Genomic DNA, 22,763 nt, shown 5'->3' with positions numbered 1-22,763 from the left:
AAGATGAGTTTATGATTTGGTCAAGATAAGCCAAAACAGACAGCAAATAGAGAGCATCATGTACTTAATTCACTGATTGAATCTCTTATGGTGAGATTCTTACATTGTTCCCCTTTCATGATAAGCATGCCGACTATCTCTCCATCTCGGAAACTCTTCGAAGCTTCTTTACAAATTCGGTCCCAAAGATCAACTGTTCAGTCATCCTACTGGGATGCAACTTTGTAACCCAAAAGTCAACGATGATAGGTTTCGAATTCCTCTTTTGTCGCCATTCTATCCCCGAAACCTTTCCTATGACTCGGCCCACGCGATTGTTAGTTTCTGTTGATTGTGATGGGTGGTGAGCATCATCTGGTTCCAGTTCCTTTATTTGTAAACCGAGTTCCTCGGCTTTTACAAACGAGATGTAGTTGCCAAATACACGTGGATCCGTTATCGAGCTGATTTTGTGAGGCGGCACATTTGGTTCTCCGGGGTCTCTTATCCATCCTCCTTCAACCGATGATCCGATATCTACATACCGATCACTCGTAGGAGTCTGAGTCACTTCTGGCGTCTGGGATATCTCGGTCATATGAGGCGGCTGGGGGTTCTGTCGCGACTGTGGAAAAGGTGGAAACTGTTGTCTCGGTGGCCTATGATACGAACGAGACATCCGTACATTGAGTATAGGTGTTGTCTGAATCGATGAACCATCGGTGGAACTAGCAGTCTGCTGTGATGACCCGGATGTTGAAGTTGAGAGAGAATCTCTACTGCTCGTGGATGATTGATCCGATGTGTGCCTACGTCGTCGTTTCCGTTCACCATGCCTCCGTGCCCTCTTGTCGGTGGGAACAGTCCCAGTCCGGCGCATGCTTTCTGATAGACCGACAAGTAGCGTTGCACAATCTTCAAATTCTGCAATAAAATCTTTCCCATGGTTCTTCTCTAGTCTCTTACTGCGGACAGCTTTCTTCACGACCCTCTCTGATTGCTCAAGCTGATCTCGTAGGGAATGACTAGATAGTGTTAGTTATTGAGAGAACAAGACCACGTTCCCGCTTACATGTGCACTTTCAACAATTGAGCTATCTCTCCTCCTGCTCGATCCATAAGATAAGTTGTGATCTCCAGTTCCAAGATGGGGCCCATGATGGAGAGGTACATAACGACCCTGTCCAACGTGGTAAAAATCGTAGTCATTTCCATGTTTGTCCAAAGGTACCATTTCATCCCGTTCACGATCCGGAAATTGCTTGACCTGGAATTTATCAAGCTTTTTTCTGCCTTGGCTAGCTGGTACTCGAAATATTCTGTGAGTTTCCGGATTGATTCTTTCAGGTTGCCTCTCTCAATGTATTTGGCAACTCTTGAAGCTGGATAGTCCATTGCTTTAATCCGATCACAGTTGTCTTTGAGCCGTAATCGTGCGAGCTCAATGGTTTCGTATGCAGACTCAATGTGCTCCGCAACAGAAATAATCTCGTCTTCCATCGAGCCATCGTCTTTGGCGATTTTGTATAACGCTTCTACAAACCTGGTAGTGGGTTTCGCCAGGTTGACAATGGTTATGACGCTGGCAATTATACCGATAACTTCTGCCATTGTAAAATCTTTTTTTAGCAAGGAGGTGCGAAAGTAAAAGGTCTACAACGATTGAGACGGGGGAGATTACAGCCTATTTGTGCCCTCTCAATTGGCATACACTCTGTGCCTTTCCATGCTCATTCATTTGGACATTGAAGTGTGCCTCACAGCCTGCTTCTCAATTCACATAAGCAATGCAAAAGATTATGAGTGTGTGTGCTCGGTTTTCTCTTTCCGGTCCAAGGTGAGAGCCTGATTATCACTCAACGGCTGACACGTCGAGCTGCACCTTTATCACAGTATTGGAACCAACAGCATAGCCTGATATTCAAGCACCCCGCCTCAATTTCAGTTGCCTCGATGAACCCATTCCCAAATAGGCTCTAGAAGAGGCAACCATATTGATTGCATATTAGATAAGGCTCATTGGTGAACAGAATGTCTCGCTTCATACCTGGAAACGGCATGCAGAGCGACAGGGTTGCTTTGGAGAATGCAGCTAATCATCGGACAAACCGGGAACGGTGAAAGCAGCTAGTCTTAACAGGCACAAAACGAGACAGGCAGAACTAGTCCACGAACAAGATAAAAAAGGCAAATAATTTGTCTGAAATGATTGTTGTGAAACAAAAAGAAGAATCTCGCCATTATTCAAGCTGATGAATCAGATGACTAATCTCTCTTCGCCTCGGTCTCCTCGGAACATTAAAACCCCGGCAACCTTGACATCATCTAGCAACACCAAAACTCTCCTTTAAACACCATCACTGCCTCTCGTCATGGCTAAGGAAGAGCTTGGGTTGAAAATAGGCTTCTACGCCTATCCGTGCGCCCTATTCGTCACGCTTCTGGGTGTCCAATCTGCTCAGTTCTACCTCGCTCGCCATGGCGATCCCAAAACGCGTCAGAACGCGTTAGACAACGATCTCAAGTCAAAGACTGAGAAAATCCAACGGCTCTACGCGAGGTTAATATGGGTTTTTCAGCTTGTTCTTTCAGGATTAATTATCGCGAGTGTCGTTCTTACTACGAAGGAGGTCTTTGCGGATCAGAAGGATATTAAAGGAAAGATTCTGTTTTCATTCAGCGCATACTTAGCATCTTTTGTTGGCGTTTTACTATATTTCCTTGCCGGTCTCCTCCCCGATCCTGAAGGTCCTTGGAATCCGGATGGCGCTCACCTAGCAGCGTGGTGTGTTGCTGCGCTTGCAGAAATCGTCATCGCAGCAGTCTTGTCCGCGGTGGAACCTCAACTTCGTGTCTCACCTGATTTTGTCGACACCACCAACATTATCGGCTCGGCGAGAGTCTTTGTTCTTGCTCTCATGATCGGCTCATTTACTTTGAGAGAGTACAAGTTGAAATCCCTACAACCAAAATCTTTGCCTGAGGAGCGACAGGGTCTGTTGGAGAATGGAAATGGCAACGCTGAAGGTTATGGAAGCGTTCCCCCTTCCGCAGCTGAACCAAGACGTACGCAAGTTTCAGGAACCGGCTGGCTGGATTATTTTGCTGGCTTCAAAGTTCTGTTTCCTTACCTGTGGCCCAAGGATTCGCCTTTGTACCAAGCCATCGTCCTAGTCTGCATCGTCATCCTAGTCTGCCAGCGTCTGGTCAACGTCCTTGGTCCGCTCCAACTCGGTGTTCTAGTGGATAACCTCGGCGAAGGAAAGCTGCCTTACAAACAGATCTTCCTTTACGTCGTCTACCGTGCCCTCCAGGGCAACCAAGGTGCTCTCGGAGCAGCGCGTTCCGTCCTCTGGATCCCAGTATCGCAATCTCTATTCCGACGACTGTCTTCTGCTGCATTTGAGCATGTCTTGGGTCTTTCTCTGGAGTTTCATCTCAACAAAAAGGTCGGTGAGGTCACCAGTGCGCTCAGTAGAGGCGCTTCAATCAACACCTTCCTTGAGAGTTTCTGTTTCCAGGTTTTCCCCATGGTCTTTGACATTTTTGTTGCTGGCGTCGTACTGTTTTACAAGTTTGATCCGTTCTATCTCATTATCGTTTTCTTCATCATGTGGTCCTACATCTTCCTTACTATCTACGTGGCCAAGTACCGTGGTAAGCAAAGGAGAGACATGGCAATGAAAACACGAGAGATGGAGGCTGTCAAGACAGATGCCATCGTGGCGTATGAGACGGTTCAACACAACTGTGCTGTCATTCGCGAGACAGGAAGGTTTAGAGAACACGTTACTGTCTTTCAACGCGCTGAACGACTTGTGCAGTGGTCCCTGGCAGCTCTCAACCTTACCCAGAGCTCCATCTTCACTCTGGGCACGGCACTACTCGTTGCCGTCTCGGCATACAAGATCTCTATCGGAGAGCAGACTGTTGGCGAGTTCGTGAGTCTCATCAACTACTTTGTTCAGCTTCAGGGCCCTTTGAACTTCTTCGGTACATATTACACCATGCTGCAGAACAATCTCATTGAAGCAGAGCGACTTCTTGACCTTGTAAGCTCTCCTGCCACCTCATTGTAGGAACATGCTAACTTGAGTAGTTCAAAGAAACTGCTGGCGTGGTCGAGAAACCAGACGCCATCGTTCTTCCTCCTATCAAGGGCGAGGTTTCCTTCAACGACGTCAAATTCGCTTACCAAACTAAGAAGGGCGGTCCTGTCCTCGACGGCATCAACTTTACCGTTGCACCCGGCACAAAGACAGCCATCGTTGGTGAATCCGGCAGTGGAAAGTCCACCTCGCTCAAACTTCTCTTCCGCTTCTACGACGTCACAGACGGTTCTATCACCATTGATGGCCATGATTTGAGAGATGTCAAGCTCGACAGCCTGCGCAGAAACATTGGTGTCGTGCCGCAGGATACCGTACTGTTTAACGCAACAATCATGTACAATTTGTTATATGCGAGACCTGATGCGACAGAGGAGGATGTGTACGAGGCATGCAAGGCTGCGAACATTCACGAGAGGATCTTGAACTTCCCTGATGGTTACGAGACCAAGGTTGGAGAGCGAGGTCTGAAATTGTCTGGCGGTGAACGACAGAGAGTAAGTTCTTGTGAAATGAAGAGTCTGCATTTAGCTAACCTTGGCAGATTGCTATCGCGCGTGCTATTCTCAAAGATGCGCGGATCCTTCTTCTTGACGAAGCCACCGCTTCTTTAGACTCACACACTGAGCGACAGATTCAGGATGCTCTTGAGCGTGTAACAGCCGGACGCACAACCATCACCATTGCGTAAGTCGAACCCCCCAGCAGTTACAAGTCTGGACTAACAATTTCTCAGACATCGCTTGTCTACAATCACAACATCGGACCAGATCATTGTTCTTCACAAGGGCGAGATTGTAGAACGAGGTACACATAATGAGCTCTTGGCTCGTGGAGGAAGATACCACGCCATGTGGGAGAAGCAGACGACGATTGAGAAGAAGGAGAAGGAGAAGAAGGAACTTGAAGGGGAGGCATCTGAAACTGCATCTCAAGAATGAGTATGGGTAATAAAAGTATGTGTAGAACATTAATAGGTTATTATAGAGACATCCAAGTCAATTGGATAAGGATTATGATATTGGCCCTCTGGACCGTGTTGAAGACCTGTAGCAGTAATTGTGTTGCGGTACGACCTCATGAAACGTCTGAGTACTAGGTAGGGTAGCATAAGAGTTGGTCTACGTCTTAGGGTACAAAAATAAACAGCCCGAGAAGTCCAATATAAGTAGCATAAATTGTCCTACTAATTTCATCTTTGGCACTTCCAGATACCTATTACTTGATCAATTGCTGGAGTGGGTATTACAGTAAATGAATCTCAATTGAAGGCTCTTCTTTGGACAATTCGTGTTATCGTGAGTTCCACCCAACCCGTATCACCCCACCCAAGAAAAAAAAAAGAGAAAAAAAAATATTATCGCGAGGACCCTTAGTTACGATGGGTCAAGTGTGTTGATTGATGATAGTGAATGTTTATCGTAAAGACGCATAAAGATGGTGTAGATCGAATTGAGTTGGAAGCCAGGACGGTGACGACATCGACTGCTTAAGTCATGACATTCCTTTAAGTGGCAGCGGCAGAGCAGCTCTTTCTGTTTGTAGAGCTCTGAGCTGCCTATGACGACACTAACAAGCCCTCCCACCACTTGAAGTTTGACCCCTCTATTTACTGTGCCTCTACTACTTTTTCCTCTCTCCCATCACCACTTCTTGAACTTTTCCATCACTGTCTTGACACAAACAAACCACTCCAAAACTAAACTCTCATCCAAAATGTCTGCCATCCCTACCTCCACCTCGGTCATCGAGTCCGCCGTCATTGAGGCCTCCTTCAGCGACGTCTGGCACCTCATCAAGCTCCAGGACTTCTCCAAGTTCTACTCTGCCCTCGAGTCCTCTGAATGGGTCAAGGGTTCTTCTCCCGACACCGACATCGTCAAGTGGACCTTCAAGGACGGTACCGTCCTCGAGGTTAAGCAGGAGGAGCACTCCAGCATCGACCACTACATCACCTACAGCGTCATCTCTTCTCAGCCCGCCCTGAGCTACACCTCCGTTGTCAGCACCATCCGCGCCTACCCCATCACCTCCGGCCAGAACGAGGGTCAGACCTTTGTTACCTGGAGCGGAAACTTCTCCAGCGACGCCGATGCTGGTGTTATCGCTGACGCCAAGTTCAAGCGCCGTGAGGCCCTCGCCGACCTTGCCAAGGCTGCTTCCAAGAAGTAAAAAATGGAGTTGATAGAAAAGTATGAAATGGGTTGTTGAGAGACGGAATGATATTACCACAACGCAATGCGATGCGATGCGATGGATGATGGATGGGCAGATTATGGTTGTCGCATGTATATGTAACTTATCGCCCAGCCTCTGATGAATTCACAGTCAATGTCTGATTGCGCCTGGTGTCTTGAATAAATTTTGTCAGTAATTGTAGGTGCCATTTAATTGATCCTAGTGCTGTGCTGTGCCATCATTCAAGGCAAGCAAGGCAGTGGTACAATGCGATCATGGTAGAAGTACAGAGTAAGACTGAAGAGCTGGCGCGAAGTAACCTGGGCAAATGGCTGCATCGCGCGCGTAATGTTGTCACGTTAGTAGGTAAGGAGCAATTAATTGACTGTCGCAATAGAGTTTCCTCTGTACTAACAAGCCTGGAAGGCACAAAACAGAAGTTGGCCCGGCACTTTTCAGAGTCTACGGAAGGATCCGACGCTTAGTTAGTGGAGAGCTTCAGGGTAAATCCGACGATTTGAGCACGATATTTTCGCATCGTCGATTGACCATCAATCTGCGCATATAGAGACTCTATAATATGACAGAAACTCGAAAGAAAACACATGAGAGCAGTTTTGTAAAGCCATGTGAGCGTTAGAGTTCTTATTTACGCGACACGGTAAGCTTTTGTAGCAAGTCTGATAACATCTTCATCGTGGGTTAAGACCCCCAAACATTCGCCTAAGGATTGCGATTGACGAGAAGGATCAATGTCTTGCAGCATAACAATTCTAAGCAGCATCCTTGTCGCTACGATAGTGGCTCTATTTAATACAGTCAGCTTCAGACCTTATGGATGGTGATGATGGTCCCCCTCAGGTTGTAAACGAGGATAGGAATGCGATCCAAGACATCTGCGACGAGTTCAACTGTTAAGAAGCTTATTTCTTGACGCCCAATGCTTATCCCTTCTTCTGGACCATAAAAGGACATTTCAAGAACTTCAACCGTTGATATTCCACGTGTAGATACAACCCTTTGCATGGGTGGCTTATTTTAACTTGAGCATCATTATCTAAACGCGTATTATGTCGGTCTCGTTGCCGCGCGTTCGTTCATCACAAGCGTAAACGTCACCTCAATCTCAGCCCAGTACAGTCAGCGCAACATTGCAACGCACTGCTTATTTTTTAACCTCTTCCCCCTTGCCCACTAAGGATCGGGATTCCGATACGCTGGAAACTCCGTACCTTCGAAACTCGGATCACAATCTCCCGCCGGGTCCGATGTTTTTTACGCCCGCGATCCATATTTAATTCCGCGAAAGGGCGTGTGGAAGCAAAGAAGGGGGAAGAGGAGAATCTTCTCCACCACAATTTTACACACCCCGCTAAGCAAACGATCAGGTCCGAGGGCTTGTGAAAATCGATGTTTTGTACGGAGTACGGAGTCGCGGGTTGTGGGAATCACCGATCAATACGTGAAGTGGGGGGACAAAGTTCTGTTGGATCATCATTTGTGGATTGACATTATTCTAGATTAACATTAGGTTGTTGGACTCATTATACGCTACACCGCTTGTATGCTGTTTCGTAATGTAGGTATAGAAAGCAAAATATGCATATTGATTGTGTGCATAGGACAAGACATTGACACTCGTTTATTTGCCTCCTCTGTTTCCGGTGGTTGGGAATGGCTTCTCCAGCTTGACACAGTAGAGGAAGAGATCTTCCAGGGGCAGCAGTCCCAACAAGATACGGTTGGACAACCATGCAGCCAGAACAACAAGTGTAGCGGCCATAGCATCGAGCCAGTAGTGGTTCGCCGTAGCGACAATAATAGTCAGAACAAAGGCAGGGTACAAAATACTGAGAGCCACGAAAAACACCTGCCACATCTTACTGAGACGCTTCTCGCGGGGTGCGAGACGGCGACGGAACAGTCCAGAGTGGTACAGGAGCACAGTACCAATGCAGAACGAATAACCAAAATGCAGCGAGGGGAAAGCAGCCAGCTGATTGAAGAACTTGTTGGTGGCGTAAATGGATTCGGCGTCCTCGCGACGGACAGTGTCGAAGAAGCCATACTCTTCGGGAAGAAGGCGAGGCGGCATGCATGGGTAAGTGGTGAAGACGACGAAGCTGAAGAGGTTGGTCAAAGTCATCATGCGACGAGCTTCGGCAAATTGAGCATGCGTTGGTGCGGCGTAGTAGTACCATGCGAGGAAGCTACGATAAATTCCGTTAGACAAGTTCAATAACGAGACGTCATGACAAAAAGACATACCTGACTGTGACGGGGATATGGATAAGGGAGTAAGCACGGTTGAGAATGGTGAGCATCGTCTGATGGTCATTTCTGAAGAATGACTGCACATCGATCTCACGCAGGGGGAACATCCAGCTGAATGGCCCTTCATGTTCAAACCACAACACCGCCTTTCCATGGTTCTCAGCCGTTTGCCATATTCCATCGGTCGCAGCGACAAGCTCGCTCGCATTCTTGACACCGACGTAGAAGACCAAGTTGACAGCCCAGTAGAACATCTCGACGAGGAAAGGAAACTTTTGTATGAATCGCGAATGCCAGTACTTGGCATAGCGGGATGAGTTGGGCGTGCGGATGGCGGCGCCGCAGCAACTGCGCTGCTTGGGAGGGTGAACCTCTGTCAGAGACGAGGTCGGCGAAGAGGCAGCGGCGAGGTTGGCACGCTCCGTCTCGTCGTGGACGTCGTCTTCATCCCATGGCTCGAGTTTCGATTGACCCAACAGGCCCTGATCTTGCTTCGACGAAGGGATGATTGAGAAGTTGCGCAGGCGATTGAAGTAGCAAGATGCTACCATGACACCGACGATAAACTATAGCAGCCACGTGAGGTTAGACTGTGATCATCGTTGAATAGCAAGATGTGAAGAAATCGACAGGGGATTGAATGTACGTACGATTGGTTCGACGACGGCATGATAGGCAAATTGCGGTGCGCCCAAGTCTTGATCCTTCTGTTCTGTTTGAGCCATTATGTTTGTTGAAGCTGCATGTCCTGATAAAAAATAATAAACAAAATACCCAGAGGAGGAGGAATAAATAGAAGAAGCGTAAGGTTAAGGTTGAAGGTAAAAAGTGAGGTCAAAAGGTAAAGTCAAGTAAAGTAAAGTAAAGGTCAGGTAAAGCCAAGGTTTACTTCGGAAGACGCGGAGAATAAACCTGGTAAACTTGTCCTTGCCTTGTTTGTACAGGACTTGAGTAGATGTTCGGTAGTGGGAAAAAGATTTGCTCCGACAACAAGGCGAGGACAAGGATAAAAAGGAACCTAAAGGGAGATGCACCAGCGATCAGGATTTACCGGTACCATCGCTCGCGTGCCGCTGTGCCAAAAGCCTCCCGCTGGCGCGACAGGCTATTGTACCTAGGGGCGGTGGGCATTGAAGGGCAGCAGGGAGATGAACAGATCCAGCTCATGCGCCTTGCTGGAATTGGTTGGATAGAGCGCGTGCTCGCAATTTGTGCACCAACTTCAGTGCTGTGCAGCAGTGTCACCAGTCACCAGTCCAGAGATGGATTGGTTTTGTGCATGCATAGCATAGCCCCTGAGTAATGTCAGCTGTGACGTACAAGATCCATATCCTACAATTCAATTCGGTAAAGTCAGAGCTTGGCTTTTGTCCAGAGCTAAATTAGGTAGGTAGTTCAAGGGGCGTTTCATTTCATGGATGACAGAAAAGGTGTTCCCAACTTTGATGCTCTTTAGTGACCGCCTTTTATGTCGTCCCCAACTAACAGAGGGCCAGTGGAGTGATTACCCCCAAAAGTTGAAAGATTTTTAGGCGATAAAGGGTCAAAACTCGACCCTGGACTTCAAGCGACCCTCTACTCTCCACTTTCCTTCATCCTCGTCCTGTCAGATTAATTCGAAGCCAAGCTTTGCTCTTTAAACCTCTCACTCCTTAATACCACCAAACAAAACAAATCGATCGCGACTTGGCACAAAGTCGACTTCAACACCTCTTGGTGGTTCCTTTTTTGTCAATTCTGGACACCTTATTCTTTCTTCTTTTTGCTTATACTTTCTAATAATACAACTTCCTTTTCAAATGTCTTCCTCTCCAATCCTCGGCCCTTCGCGCGCCGACTGTCAATCCCCTTACGATGAAGAACACATGGATTGGGCTTCTCAAGTTCCCAAGAAGTACCATCGATTGCCAAGATTTCGCCGCTCCAATGTGATTTTGGTTCTTATCGACATCTTCATCGTTTCTGTCCTCGTCAACGCCTTCTGGCCACTCATCACTTTGCTCCGTCGCAACGAGGAGCTTTTCGGCGCACGACTTACGTTTTCGCTCAACGATACTTCTATCCCACCTACTTTACCTGAGCAACAGACGATACCGAGAATTTTCCACCAGACGAGTGCGAACGAGACGATCCCTGAAGCATGGACCGATTTGGTGCAGAGCTGCAAAAATACTTACTCCGACTACGAATACATGGTATGTTGATTGGCATTGAGGCCCAAGGAACAAAACTAATTTTGGACAGCACTGGACCGACGACAAAGCCCGTGACTTCATCTCTGAAGAGTACCCTTGGTTCATCGACACCTGGGATAACTTCCCATTCAACATCCAGCGCGCCGATGCTATCCGCTACTTCGTTCTTCACCACTACGGTGGTATGTATCTCGACATGGACACCCTTTGCAACGCTTCCATTCCTCTCGAGCAGATCGAAGCCATCGGCGGCAAGCACCACGCTGTCTTCAAGTCTACAACTCCTACAGGCGTCTCCAATGACATGATGATTACATCACCTCGTCACCCCGCCTTCACCAAGGCACTCTCGCGCATCCAACTCTACAACGATATCACGAAACCCTGGAGGCACATCGTCCCTCACGTCGCTGTCATGGTCTCTGCAGGACCACTCTTCCTCACTATGGCCCTCAAGAACTACCTCCTCGAACAGCCTTCTCTGCCCGAACAGACTGTTCAGGTCGTCAACGCGACATCCTTGGAACCGTACCTTACAGATTACGAGGGTGCGTCGTGGCACCACGGTGATACCAAGGCCTTGATGTGGGTTGGCGATCGTCCCTGGGTTTGGTACGCCCTTGGCGCCGTTGGACTCTGCGCAGGACTGTACGTGCTCAACATGCTTATGATGAAGTGCTGGACGAGATTCTTTGAGAAGACATCTTCGAACGATGAGTACAAGGAGAGCATTAAGCTCACGTAGACGCATTTTAATGGGTAATTATATACGACTATAATACGGTAATGCCAGCGAATTTTATTCTATGAATGCTTCAAGCATCTGTTATTTACAAGCCTACTGTTCACGATTGTCGCGCCGAGTAGTATCTTTGCGAATGCCACCGCCAGCACTGTTTAATTCTATCGCGGCGTATCGGCATGTAATCAACGCCCGGTCATTGTGCTTCGCCTGCGACACGTAACCTAATGTACACCAAATCGAGGCACCCCAAACCCAGTTGACCTTAGCCTCTAACGGTACTTGACTGGCCAACCACCATCATCTTGTGACAGATTCCCAGCCCAGTTTATGTGGAGGAATCCTCGCACTTCGTTATTGTACAGAGGCTTACCTCTATAGGCAGTCGACCTACTGGGCAGGGAATGACGTCCTCTGAACTGTAGGGCACAAAAATAAATGATCTAAGACTATAGTCTAAACAGCATAAATTGACTCATTAATTCTGTCTCTTATCTCTTAAACAACCAATCTTCTTGATACCCGAGGGCAGCTTGCTTGGATCAAGTAGCCCAGTTGACAGACTGCGTCGCAAGTAGACTTAAGTATACTACTATGGCATTTTTTAAAACATTGTTTGCCATAGACATGAAACCCACGGATCTGAGCTACCTTGTGCCGATGTCCTCTTATTTAGTCCAGCCAGCTGTGTAGCTTGTAATTGATCTCTTCATCCGTAGGTCGTGATTCCCATCTCACTCCGGTTGGTCTTTGTTCAGCTGCATAATAATGCAGGGTCGAGATCGCACATCGCCTTGGCAAGGGTCTTTTCATCCCAAAGTTCTTGGCATATGAGCCTGCCAAGTTCAAGCAAAGACATGCCAGTCAATTTCTTCAATTTCTGTTAGGTCTTAAACGAGGGATGCAAATGGCTGGATTGAAGGTAGTGCTTAAGATATCAGCGTGGGGGATAATAAGACCGATAATGAGAATTGTGTTATTTAAACTATAGGTAAAGTCATGAGATACCAGAATTCACATCAAAGAATTATATTGAGCAACGTACAAAATATGCACTTGTTATTTATATCTATATCTAACTTCTGAACATGGGTTCACTTGTTCCGCGTTTAGACAGTATAACTCCATTTCATTCTTGCTTGATGTATTCGGCAATGTTGGGCCGGTTCTCAAATGCTTTTTTCAACTTGAGAAGCACATCTGGAATCTTGGACTGATAGTCGAGTAATATTAGCTAAAGCTCTCTGATAAATCCTGGAATGACATACTGGAATAGTCTTGGTCCTGGTGTCGTTATCTATCGACATATAGACGGCGAAGTCTGCATAGCTGACTTCATCTCCAAGGAGATAAGGACCCTCACGTTCAGAATAGTACTTGTCGAGAAGATCGTAGTATTTGGGAACAGTTTTGTTCTTGTAGTCCTCCGACGCATTGCTCGCATTGGACGCCCAACCAGCCTGGATTATAGTCAGTACCCGACATAAATGACAAGGACTTTACACATACTCTCCACTCGATGTAGATATCTGTTATGGCATCTACCAGATACTTATCTTGGCTCGTCTGGCCGTCGTATTTGCCGAGCTCACGAGCCAAGAACCTAAGAATTGGAATGTGCTGTCGGTTTATGTTAGTTTAATTTGAGAGTTGAAGCTTTCAGAGACAAACCTGGTTCAGAACAAGACCTTTGTACTCTACGGCTGGAAGTTGGCCAGTTCGTGTGATACCCTGACTCTTGAGCTTCTCACTGGTCTCCTTCCAAGTATCGTCATAGGGATACCTCTTCTCCTCGAAAGGGATGCCAGCATCCTTCAAAAACAGCCTATTATGACAAGTCAGCTCATTCGAATAATTGGTATGTCTATTGGAAGCTTTTACGTAGCAAAGTTCATCTTCCATAAGGAGCACTTACTTGACGACCTCACCACGACCGAGCTTGCCAATGGCAAGATAGTGGTAGACAACTGAGGAATCGGAAGACATTGTAACAGAATATATGGTTTAAAGGATACTGTTGAATGTTTTTATGGACCTGGTAGTCTCTGTAGTTGTAATGTTCCCAGACTATTTATACCGCTCTCTACATGTCGACGCCCTTTGGGCTACAAGTTTATAACCCCCCATTCTGAGTCAGCAACGTTAAAATTGGTCATTACGTGAGAAGTGATTCATGATTTTCGGAACAACGGCTCAATTAATTACGTATTACATCCGACGGGTCGATCAATTTCCCTTTCAATTGTGTAATAGAGCCTTCATGGAATTACGTTGTTGAATGATGCAGCAAAGATGTTATTCCTCTGGGAAGATGGTGTGTAATTAAATATCGTAAGATATACGAAAAAAGGAACTATGTACAATGATTACAAAGTATAACAACTTATTCGCTCGTCTTTTAGTAAGTGTCCTCGTAGTCGTAACAGAGAACTCCCTTGCGAATGTGCATGACGTCCTTGACCTTGGCCTTCAACTGACGAGTCTCAAAGATGGTGATGGGATGGTTCAGGGTGATATTGCCAGCAATTTGGTTGGCATAGTCAAAGTTAACGAGAGGTCCAGAAACGTCTTTCTCGCGCTTCTTGATGTCGCGGATTTGCCATGACCACCAAGCGCGGTCGACATTGGCGTGGTGAACCCAGAAGAGAGGATCAGCGGCTAAAAGAGTCAGTACATATCATATATCTCGAGGGGCAGGGGAACGACTTACGGCTTTGCCATTTGTCAGTCATAGTACCATACAAACCACCAACTCCCCAGTGACCACCAGAGTGGAAAGTGCTCTCGGTGACGCGATCGAAGAATCCAAAGTCCTTTTGTGCCATGCCATCCTTGATAGCATCAGGACCAGACATATCTCTAAAAGAGAGCGGCGCAAAGTCACGACGGATGCAGTTGGGGTTGTACGCAGTACCATTTCCAGGCCCAAGATTTGACTTCAGTCCAGCAAAGGGACCATTCTTGATGCAGCCTCCGCCAGAACGATCAGGCACGTCCCAAGGAGGGTTGACAGGCAAGCCAGGCTCGGGGTTGGAGAAGTTACCTGGGACCCAGCCTCCGTTTCCGCCAAATCCATGCTTGTTATCAAAGATGGGAGAGTCAAAAAAGACAGATGTATCATTGTCTGGACCTGCGGCATCAAGAGTCCAGTCCCAGTAGGGAACGCCACCCTTCCAGCCACATGTTTGGAGCTCTTGCTCATAGGCGTGCATCAGAAGGCGATGGTAGGGGTAGAAGACACCCTGTGACTGTTAGAGGGGTGAAACAAATGAGGGGTTGTGCGATGATTGGGACGTACCACAAAGTGAACATCATCAGCATTGATGATGTGCGTTCCCAGGAAGTCATCCCACCGATTCCTGGCACCAGGGATATCAGATGCTGATGACTGAGAAGGCCTCTTCATCAGACACTTCTGCGCCTTGATGTATCGATCCCTCTCACCCAAACTGAGCGAACGCCTACTAAAGGTCAGTAGATATTCATGGAGGGTAAACTGGGGTTTCATACCATTCTCTTCTGATAAGAGGCTTCTTGCACGCCTTGGACTCAACAAGAGCCACCCCAGCGAGGAGGACAGCGGTCCACAAAGTCTTGATGGCAACCATGCTGTTAAACTAAAGAGAGAAGGGAGACTGATCAAGGAAGACAATGCAGAAAGACAAGTCTCAGAACTGCAGGTGATCGCTCAAGTGTTTGAGATGAGGTGATCTGCATAGAAGAAAGTAACGGAACACACACTGGGTGGCTTCAGCCTCTTGTATGTTGGAGGATTCGTCTATAACTGAGCAGGGTATCACGAAAGAGTACTGTATTACCGAGGAGCCAAGAGATGCATGATCTGTTGTTCCTGCAAAGCGGTACTATTTAGAGGGTCAAGGGAGTTACGGACCAGGTTTGATGCGGTCGCTCCGTGGCTTTGGGAATGAGGAATGGGACTGCGACGTTGGACTGCGGCAAAGCACAGATGCAGGGGAAAAGTCCCTTGTTGAAGAGGATCCGGGGATTCGGCTGACTAGGCTCCCCTGCTTTGAGAGGACTGACCGGTTAATGGTAGGTTTGAGGAGAATTGTCAATGCAGATTCCTAGAAGACATTCATTACTATGCCACACAGTCTTGTAAGTAACACGAGTGGGGGATAAATCGTTGTCGGTCGTGAAGAGTGGAAGACCTACAAAGCTGCCATATAGACTAAGCTGTGGGGTGTAAAAGTGAAGTGATGCGAGCCTGGTTGAAAGAGTCCTCCTACATTGACTTGATAATTTTGTCTTTTCTACTGTCAGAGGCACTGTTTTCAAAATTCACAAGGATAAGTTCCTGATCATCCGATTCTCACAGCCGCAACAGGCATTCTCTACTCCACATAGTTACTTGATCCGTCTAGGATCATCCCTCGCGTATGCAGACTCCGGTGTTGGTTCAGTGGTGCATTTTATTCCCAGTCTTTCTGGATAAATTGAAAACGGAAAATCAGTTAATTTCATCAAGTAGTTACATACAGGAGCAACCCCTACACGGCATGGCTCGGCGTATATTCCCTGTCCATGCTACCCCTCTCGTCTCTCGAATCCCAAGACCTGGTTGTCCGAGAACCCTGCGTCGTTCTCATTGTTGCAATATCCCTTTCTTCTGTTCCTTTCCCTCCCTCGAAAGCTTTTACTTCTAGCGGAATAGCATCGGCGCTTTCTCCTACTGCGAATGGGTCCTCATCTTCACCGTAAATATCTCTGCGAGAAGTCATAGACTTGTTGGTAACGATCCTCGAATGACGCACACTCTGCCCATTCATATCGCGATAATGATTGCCGTAGCCTGAGCGAGCAGCTGAAGTGCCTGATAATGTCCAGCCCATGCGATTTAAAGCAGATTGAACCAGAGGTTTCAAGAAAGGAGCTGAAGAGGCGATCATGATGAGGATCTGCTCGAGGGCTGTCCATGTTGCGATTGCGTTTGTGAGGGCCCATGGGTCTTTTGTCGATCCGCCGAACTCCTTTACCAGGGTGGCTTTGACGATCGAGGCGATACTCGCAAACATTCCCAGACCCATCAACGCACCGACCAGTATCTTCTCCTTCAGCGGTCGTTTCAGCTTCCATAGGAACAACGTCGGTGCCAGAGAAAGTAAGATATCTGTTGCAATGTTGATGCCAGATCCAAGGTTTGACATGATCAGAATGCCAGTTATTGGAAGACAGCTGGCTCCATCGATTGTTTGCAGAACGGAAGTATCCCACGATGCCTCTAGAGGTCGGCATTGTAAGAGAATGAAGAAAGTGTTTGCGACGCCGTACGCTACCAGGACGGACATTATAACAAAGCAGAAGATGCGCCACCAAAGCAGTGTTGGTTGGATTCGAAGCATCATCATTGCAATGCTGATCTTGATGAACATCATGGCAATCCCCCATATCGGTATTGCGAGGAAGGAGTATTTTCGCGTCCATATTCGTTGCTCTTCGGTTATAAGTGTGGGTTGTGTGAACATCTGAGGTATCAAGAAGCCAAAGTCCACACAAGCAGCAGCCTAGAGTGATCGCAGTCAGTGACCATGAGCCATGAAGTCTATAGTAGCTGGCAACCTACCACTCCAATTGTCATGCTATAATCCTCCCAACTAACCCTCCAAGCTGGCCTCACCCTCAACCATATCCTCGCCACAAACATGACCAACGCAATGGCAATTAGAGGTGAGGTAACCCCTAGATGTATCCTCGCAAGGCTCGCGGACCGCTCTGTGATAGGGAAGTAAGGACTCCCATCAGCGGGAGGTGTCAAAGGACCTGACATGCCTAATGGATATCGCGATCAAGGACCAAGGTTTAGGAAAAAGAAAAGACGAACCAACAGACAAAAAAGAAGAAAAGAATGCAGCAATTATTGGCATCTCGATTTGGAAAGAGACATGTTATACATATTTGTATCTGATCCCAATTACCGGGATTTTCGGCGTCGAGGCCTTTGTGTTACAGATCTCTAATTTCCATTTTCTTCACTGTTGCACATGTGCTTCACATATTGCCTCTGTACAGTGACTCTACAAAGTGCTGTGATGAGGCCTGCTTGTACCACGAGGGACCTGCATGCAGGCTTTCCTTAGGAGGACAACGCCAAGCAACTACTGAACTCCGTAGGATTCGCTGCAAGGACTGGGCGGCACAGTAAGAAGAAATGTCCTTTAAGGGGGACTGGGGGCTCGACTAAACAGCACAAAGGACGGTCACTCTTGCGCAGTGGCTGAAAAAGTTCTGTTTCTTGACATCTGGATAGGGAAGTTGATTTGACTGCTTTCACCAAAAGCCCGAACTCAAGTGAAACCGTTTTCGTTGCTGCAGGTAGACAAGGGGTTCACAGGTGAGGTGACAACGCTAACAAGCGAGGTAAATCCATGGCTCAAGCCGAGAGCACTTCATTTGTTCAAGCTCAAGTTCTGACGGAAGATCCGGTAAATCAACCGTGGGTTGCCTGAGACGATCCGGACGGGATTCGACTCGGAGCCGTCTCCATATCTAGAGGAAACCCCGTTAATTGTCGGTGACCTCTTTTCTCTACCTAAAGTGAAAACTTCCACCGTAATTACCATATCGGTCGTTGTTTGTACGAGAGTTCTTATTGGTGTTCAGCAAGAACCTCAACCCAGGTCGTTCTATGATATTGCTCTGGTCATATAATATAAAGATCTTGTTATTAATGTTGGTCCTGAAGCTCCGAACGAGAACGGCGAATGGATCCTGTGGCGTCCCTACATCCATGTCGATTGGATCACAGATGCTTGTTGAACTGTTTCAGCCAAGAACTTCCAAGGTTGCATTGCGGAAGCGGGAGGAAGGGAATGTCCAAGCGGGACAGATTTTGTGGTTCCTGGAACAAGACAAAAAGGCTAACGCACGGCTCACACTCTCAATCGTTGGGTAAAAAGAGATCCAGGCCTCAGGGTGTCAGAAGAATTAGCTGCTAGAATCATAAGGGACGAAATTGGTAGATCAGCCTAGGTATGCTACTTAGGCCAGACCTCTTGGGCTGTTTATTTTTGTACCCTACGACCCATGAGGCCAACTGCTACCCAGTAGCCAGGTACTCGGTTAAAGTATTTGCTCCCGTCTTACTCGGACTTTAAGATTGGTTCTAGGGTGACAGAGAACATGGCTGCAGAGCTAACAAATGAGAGTAATAAGTGGCTTGTTATCCCTTTACAGCAGGCTTTTAGGTCGCTTATTGTTGTGCGGTAGGTAATGGGCAGTAGAGAAGTTATCCTTCTAAACCTATATCAAAATAAACAGCCTAAAAAGTCCGGTCTAAGTGGCAAAAACTACAGAGTACTTACTGGTCAGTCTCTTCTGCTTCGAGCATCCAATCTTTCTGATATCCTGGACTTTTTGCTACCGTAGAGTGGACACTCCATGAACCGGGAGCTGGTGACATGCACTGGGATGGAAGGTCTAGAAGACTTCGAGATCCCTTAATAGCGGCGAGTATAGTTTGGTACACTGGGTTATGTGATGCAGCAAGCTTTCGTAGCATTCGACAACAACTTCAATCCCACCAGTAGAAACCCATACATTTCATTTCTAGTCTTCTTCACATTTGTTTTGCTTTTTACTCCCAGCCAATCTCGGCGATTCTCTTTGACAAGTTATAAATCTTACGATCGTGAGCGTTCGTTGCAACAGTAGACGGTTCCGCATATGTGTTGACCCCTATTGCACTTAAAGTGACGACAGAGTCCTTTTGAACGTATAGGAATTGTTCCATCCGGATACAGAAACGCCACAACACTGCATATATGAGGTTTATGCGCATAGCTTGCACGAACTTTTGAACAGACCAGGGGGGCCCTCTTGTTGGGGCTTGCACCGGTTTATGTCGGGACTTCGGGGTTCCCTGAAGGGAAGAACCTAATTTCAGGAGCCATAAAGTGTGGTCTGTCTCCCTTTCTCAGTAACCATCGCCCTTGTATCTTCTTAACATGGAGCCAATCTCCATGTGACAGTAGAAGAGCAAGCAATGATTTAAAACCCACCTACTACAAAACCGGATCACACTTACCACCTAAACAGCACATCACAGCAGGAGAACAGGAAAGGTAGTGATCATATCGCTTAAAATTGTGGCTTGCAGAACGCTGGCTCATCTGGCACCAATGCAAGTGAGATGCAGAACGCTTAAGTAATAACAAAAAGACAAAGTTAACAGACAGAATGATAGACCTTCTTCCACAATGGCCATGTCCCTCTCGCTTCCTTGTCTTCTTCATTCATCAAATGCACACGGTAGTACCTCCGTCCAGTCTGGATATCTATATCATCCAGTTTCACAAAGCTCGTTCGGTACCAGAGCTTGTGACCCAAGTACATGACCAAAACGATGGGCACAGCCATCAATCGAAGGAAAACACTCTGCACAATGTCTCCTGTTGTTGCGTTCTCCTTGGTCTCGACAGGCGCAACAGCTGTCCAGACTTGACTTAGTAGGATGAGTGTGTATCCGCAGAGAGCGAACCATGATCCAATGGTGCCGGATCGTGCGCGGAAGGGTAATTGCTCGAGAGTATGCGATGCATGGGCCCAGGCGTTTCGGAATCGGATATGAGTAAGGCAAATACTGCCCCAGGTAAACAGCGTCGCCAGAGAACTGACAGACAGCAACCAGTCAAAGATAACATCATGAGCCTTCAAATCAACAATGAAAGCTAATAACCCAACACAGGAGGCAAAGATGATGGCCACCAACGGACGACCTTGCTTGTCAACGTAGGAGAAGATAGCTGGCGCCATGGACTGATCTGCAAGAGCAGCAAGTGTTCGCGAAGAACCGAAAACAGAAGAGTTGCCGACACTAATAACAGCAATAAGAATAACTGCGTTCATGACACTCGGTAAGACTGTCGTTCCCATTGTCTCAATAGCGACGACAAAGGGTGAGGCGGCAGAGTTGGAGGAGCTGGCGTCGAGGATGCGAGGGTCGTCGTGAGGGACCAAAAGGCTGACGAGCATGAGAGACACGATATAGAAGAGCGTGATGCGCCAAAAGACCTGCTTGATGGCGCTAGGTAAGGACTTGCGAGGGTTAGCTGTCTCTGCCGCTGCTAAGCCGATAAGTTCTGTTCCGGTGAAGGAGAAGCATGATGTGACGAGCACAGAACAGAAGCCTTTGAAGCCATTGTTGAAGAAGCCTGGGTCAATCCAATAGCGGCCTCCGATGTAGCTTCCTGTAGGTTCACCTCCAATGTTAATGACGATTCCAAGAAGGCTGAGCATATTTGTTAGTCAATGGGGTTCATAAGAAGGTATGCAGAAGATGGGGTAACGCACATGAAGGCGACGATAGCAGTGACTTTGATGGTTGAGAAGACAAATTCGGCTTCACCATAGGCTTTAACGCCAAAGAGGTTGATGATGAAAATGGCAGCAAGGAAGATGACCACAAATATGGACTTGGCGATGCCTTCATTCCAGTAAGTGATAGTAAAGGCGCCAGCGATGATCTCGAGAGGTAATGTAAAAAGCCATTGAAGACAGTAACTGGTATAGTCAGCACCCCACTACTCAGTATGGCTTCAATGATGTAATAACTTACTTCCATCCCATAGCAAAGCCCCATGAGGGGTCGAGGAAACGTGTCGAAAAAGCAGAGAATGAACCAGCGATGGGGAAGATGACGGCGAGTTCGGCGAGTGATTGCATGGTACAGTATTGTAGAGCACCAATAACCATGTACGAGATCAGAACACTACCAGGGCCACCCTCGTGAAGAGCGGTACCGGATGTAACAAAGAGACCAGTACCTTTGATCAATTAGCAAGACCCTTCTTCTTCCTCTGCGATGATGAGATGAGGGAACATACCGATAGCACCACCGAATGCGATCATTTGCAAATGCCTTCCCTTTAATTCCCTTGCCAGCGCCGAGGTTGCAGTCTTTGCGTTGGCAGCTCTTATGTCAAAGTATCGGTTATCTCCTGGTATTTGGGGTCGCTCTTCAGATTGGTACTGCTTATCCCAACCCTTCTTCATCTTTCGTCGATCGGCCCTTCGAAATCCATCCAGCCAGTCATTTTGCTCCTTGGATTGATCCTCTGAACTGGGTACCGAGGCAGCCCAGGCTTTGGTAGTGTTGTTGTGGGTGTCATCCTTGTATTGCGACGATGAGGCGCTCATGTCGTTCATCTCGATGGCTTCGACATCGCGGGCGAGAGCGACCTCGACTTTGATGTCGGTCGTCTTTTTAATGTCATGTGACATTATGAACAAAGTTAAAAGATTGGAGAAAAGAGAAAAGTGTAGTAGACCAGAGAAAGAAAAGACAAAAAGATCGTGAGGATCCGCCAAGCTTAAGGCTGTGGAGTCTTGGGGAGTCTGAGACAATCAATGCACGTAATTAAATCTCAACGGGGGATATTGATTGATGGTCCGTGAGTCCACATGGCAAAATGTATGTACGTACACAAGGCAAAAAGAAAAGAGGGATAAAGAAAGAGGGAAGAGATCGGCAGAGATTCGATGGGGAAATATGCTGATGATAACTAATAGACAAATGGATACATAGAATAGAATGGACTCGGCCTCATCGGCTTCAATATGGGGACTGATGCTCCTTCTGGGGGTCTAGCCCGTGAGAAGCCTCAGCGGCTGAAGACCAGTCTAGTCTAATCTAGCCCCTGCATGAGAGGAGAGAGCTTCCCTCACTAAACTTGTCTAGGGGTATTTCTCCTTGGGTGGCGTGCTGTTTATCTACAAGGCCAAGCCATGTCAAATTCTCTTGGCAGGAGTAGATTGGCCTGTCAAGTTTCTAGTGTGTGTGAATGCTCATGCCAGAAAGAAAGGGCTTTAAACGTATTGGGACAAACAATCAAGAGGTTGCCCAGACAAGGAAGGTCGTTGGATGTTGTCGCGTGCTGCTGGGCTGGTTGTGTAGGTTTCAGGGGTTCGTGGTCCAGACCCTGGCCAGTAATTCCACTGTATCTAATCTATCTGTAGGTAGGTGCAGTGGCGATAATCACGCATCAATTGATCCTTTAACCATGTGATTGGTTACTGGTAAATGTCCAAGCATGAAATGGATTCTGTTCTTATACTAACGAGTCTAACCGGTCATATATCCATTCAAAATCACCGAGTTTGCAATTCATCGTGGAGAATAAAAGAATAAAAAAAGACATTACAGGCCCAATCTGGATCAAACTATTGCTGCTAGCCTCCGAAGTCGGCAACAGACTTTTTAATGGTGCCATTGCGCTGGAACTAGAGCTAGAGCTAGAGCTAGCTACGGCCTCTCCCAGTGTAGAACAA

The 22,763-nt window shown here is 47.2% G+C and overlaps 9 protein-coding genes across 9 annotated transcripts; 3 read left to right on the top strand and 6 right to left on the bottom strand.

Moving 5' to 3' along the window:
• Nucleotides 1–133: 133 nt before the first annotated feature.
• On the bottom strand, nt 134–1,590 carry FPOAC1_006223 (uncharacterized protein; the record flags this gene model as incomplete). Its single annotated transcript, XM_044850710.1, has 2 exons — nt 134–1,004; nt 1,052–1,590. The coding sequence occupies 2 exons, from the start codon at nt 1,588–1,590 to the stop codon at nt 134–136; spliced, it is 1,410 nt and encodes a 469-aa protein (XP_044709422.1).
• Nucleotides 1,591–2,351: 761 nt separating this feature from the next.
• Nucleotides 2,352–5,029, top strand: FPOAC1_006222 (uncharacterized protein; the record flags this gene model as incomplete). Its single annotated transcript, XM_044850709.1, has 4 exons — nt 2,352–4,031; nt 4,079–4,585; nt 4,633–4,775; nt 4,825–5,029. The coding sequence occupies 4 exons, from the start codon at nt 2,352–2,354 to the stop codon at nt 5,027–5,029; spliced, it is 2,535 nt and encodes an 844-aa protein (XP_044709421.1).
• A 775-nt stretch (nt 5,030–5,804) lies between these two features.
• FPOAC1_006221 (uncharacterized protein) lies at nt 5,805–6,260 on the top strand (the record flags this gene model as incomplete). Its single annotated transcript, XM_044850708.1, has 1 exon — nt 5,805–6,260. The coding sequence occupies one exon, from the start codon at nt 5,805–5,807 to the stop codon at nt 6,258–6,260; it is 456 nt and encodes a 151-aa protein (XP_044709420.1).
• A 1,648-nt stretch (nt 6,261–7,908) lies between these two features.
• Nucleotides 7,909–9,265, bottom strand: FPOAC1_006220 (uncharacterized protein; the record flags this gene model as incomplete). Its single annotated transcript, XM_044850707.1, has 3 exons — nt 7,909–8,476; nt 8,535–9,106; nt 9,191–9,265. The coding sequence occupies 3 exons, from the start codon at nt 9,263–9,265 to the stop codon at nt 7,909–7,911; spliced, it is 1,215 nt and encodes a 404-aa protein (XP_044709419.1).
• A 1,074-nt stretch (nt 9,266–10,339) lies between these two features.
• On the top strand, nt 10,340–11,480 carry FPOAC1_006219 (uncharacterized protein; the record flags this gene model as incomplete). Its single annotated transcript, XM_044850706.1, has 2 exons — nt 10,340–10,735; nt 10,785–11,480. The coding sequence occupies 2 exons, from the start codon at nt 10,340–10,342 to the stop codon at nt 11,478–11,480; spliced, it is 1,092 nt and encodes a 363-aa protein (XP_044709418.1).
• A 1,126-nt stretch (nt 11,481–12,606) lies between these two features.
• FPOAC1_006218 (uncharacterized protein) lies at nt 12,607–13,463 on the bottom strand (the record flags this gene model as incomplete). The annotated part of the gene is made up of 5 exons (XM_044850705.1): nt 12,607–12,690; nt 12,746–12,937; nt 12,987–13,097; nt 13,149–13,302; nt 13,393–13,463. The coding sequence occupies 5 exons, from the start codon at nt 13,461–13,463 to the stop codon at nt 12,607–12,609; spliced, it is 612 nt and encodes a 203-aa protein (XP_044709417.1).
• Nucleotides 13,464–13,875: 412 nt separating this feature from the next.
• Nucleotides 13,876–15,085, bottom strand: FPOAC1_006217 (uncharacterized protein; the record flags this gene model as incomplete). Its single annotated transcript, XM_044850704.1, has 4 exons — nt 13,876–14,135; nt 14,188–14,719; nt 14,776–14,938; nt 14,988–15,085. The coding sequence occupies 4 exons, from the start codon at nt 15,083–15,085 to the stop codon at nt 13,876–13,878; spliced, it is 1,053 nt and encodes a 350-aa protein (XP_044709416.1).
• Nucleotides 15,086–15,988: 903 nt separating this feature from the next.
• Nucleotides 15,989–16,963, bottom strand: FPOAC1_006216 (uncharacterized protein; the record flags this gene model as incomplete). The annotated part of the gene is made up of 1 exon (XM_044850703.1): nt 15,989–16,963. One exon carries the CDS (start codon nt 16,961–16,963, stop codon nt 15,989–15,991), a length of 975 nt encoding a protein of 324 aa, XP_044709415.1.
• Nucleotides 16,964–19,661: 2,698 nt separating this feature from the next.
• FPOAC1_006215 (uncharacterized protein) lies at nt 19,662–21,716 on the bottom strand (the record flags this gene model as incomplete). The annotated part of the gene is made up of 4 exons (XM_044850702.1): nt 19,662–20,724; nt 20,787–20,996; nt 21,052–21,259; nt 21,320–21,716. 4 exons carry the CDS (start codon nt 21,714–21,716, stop codon nt 19,662–19,664), a joined length of 1,878 nt encoding a protein of 625 aa, XP_044709414.1.
• Between the last annotated feature and the right edge of the window lie 1,047 nt (nt 21,717–22,763).

This window comes from Fusarium poae, chromosome 2 (genome assembly GCF_019609905.1).
Source record: "Fusarium poae strain DAOMC 252244 chromosome 2, whole genome shotgun sequence".
Lineage (NCBI taxonomy): Eukaryota > Fungi > Ascomycota > Sordariomycetes > Hypocreales > Nectriaceae > Fusarium > Fusarium poae.
Note: the sequence above shows the minus strand (reverse complement) of the source record. Positions and strands in the feature narration are given on the sequence as shown.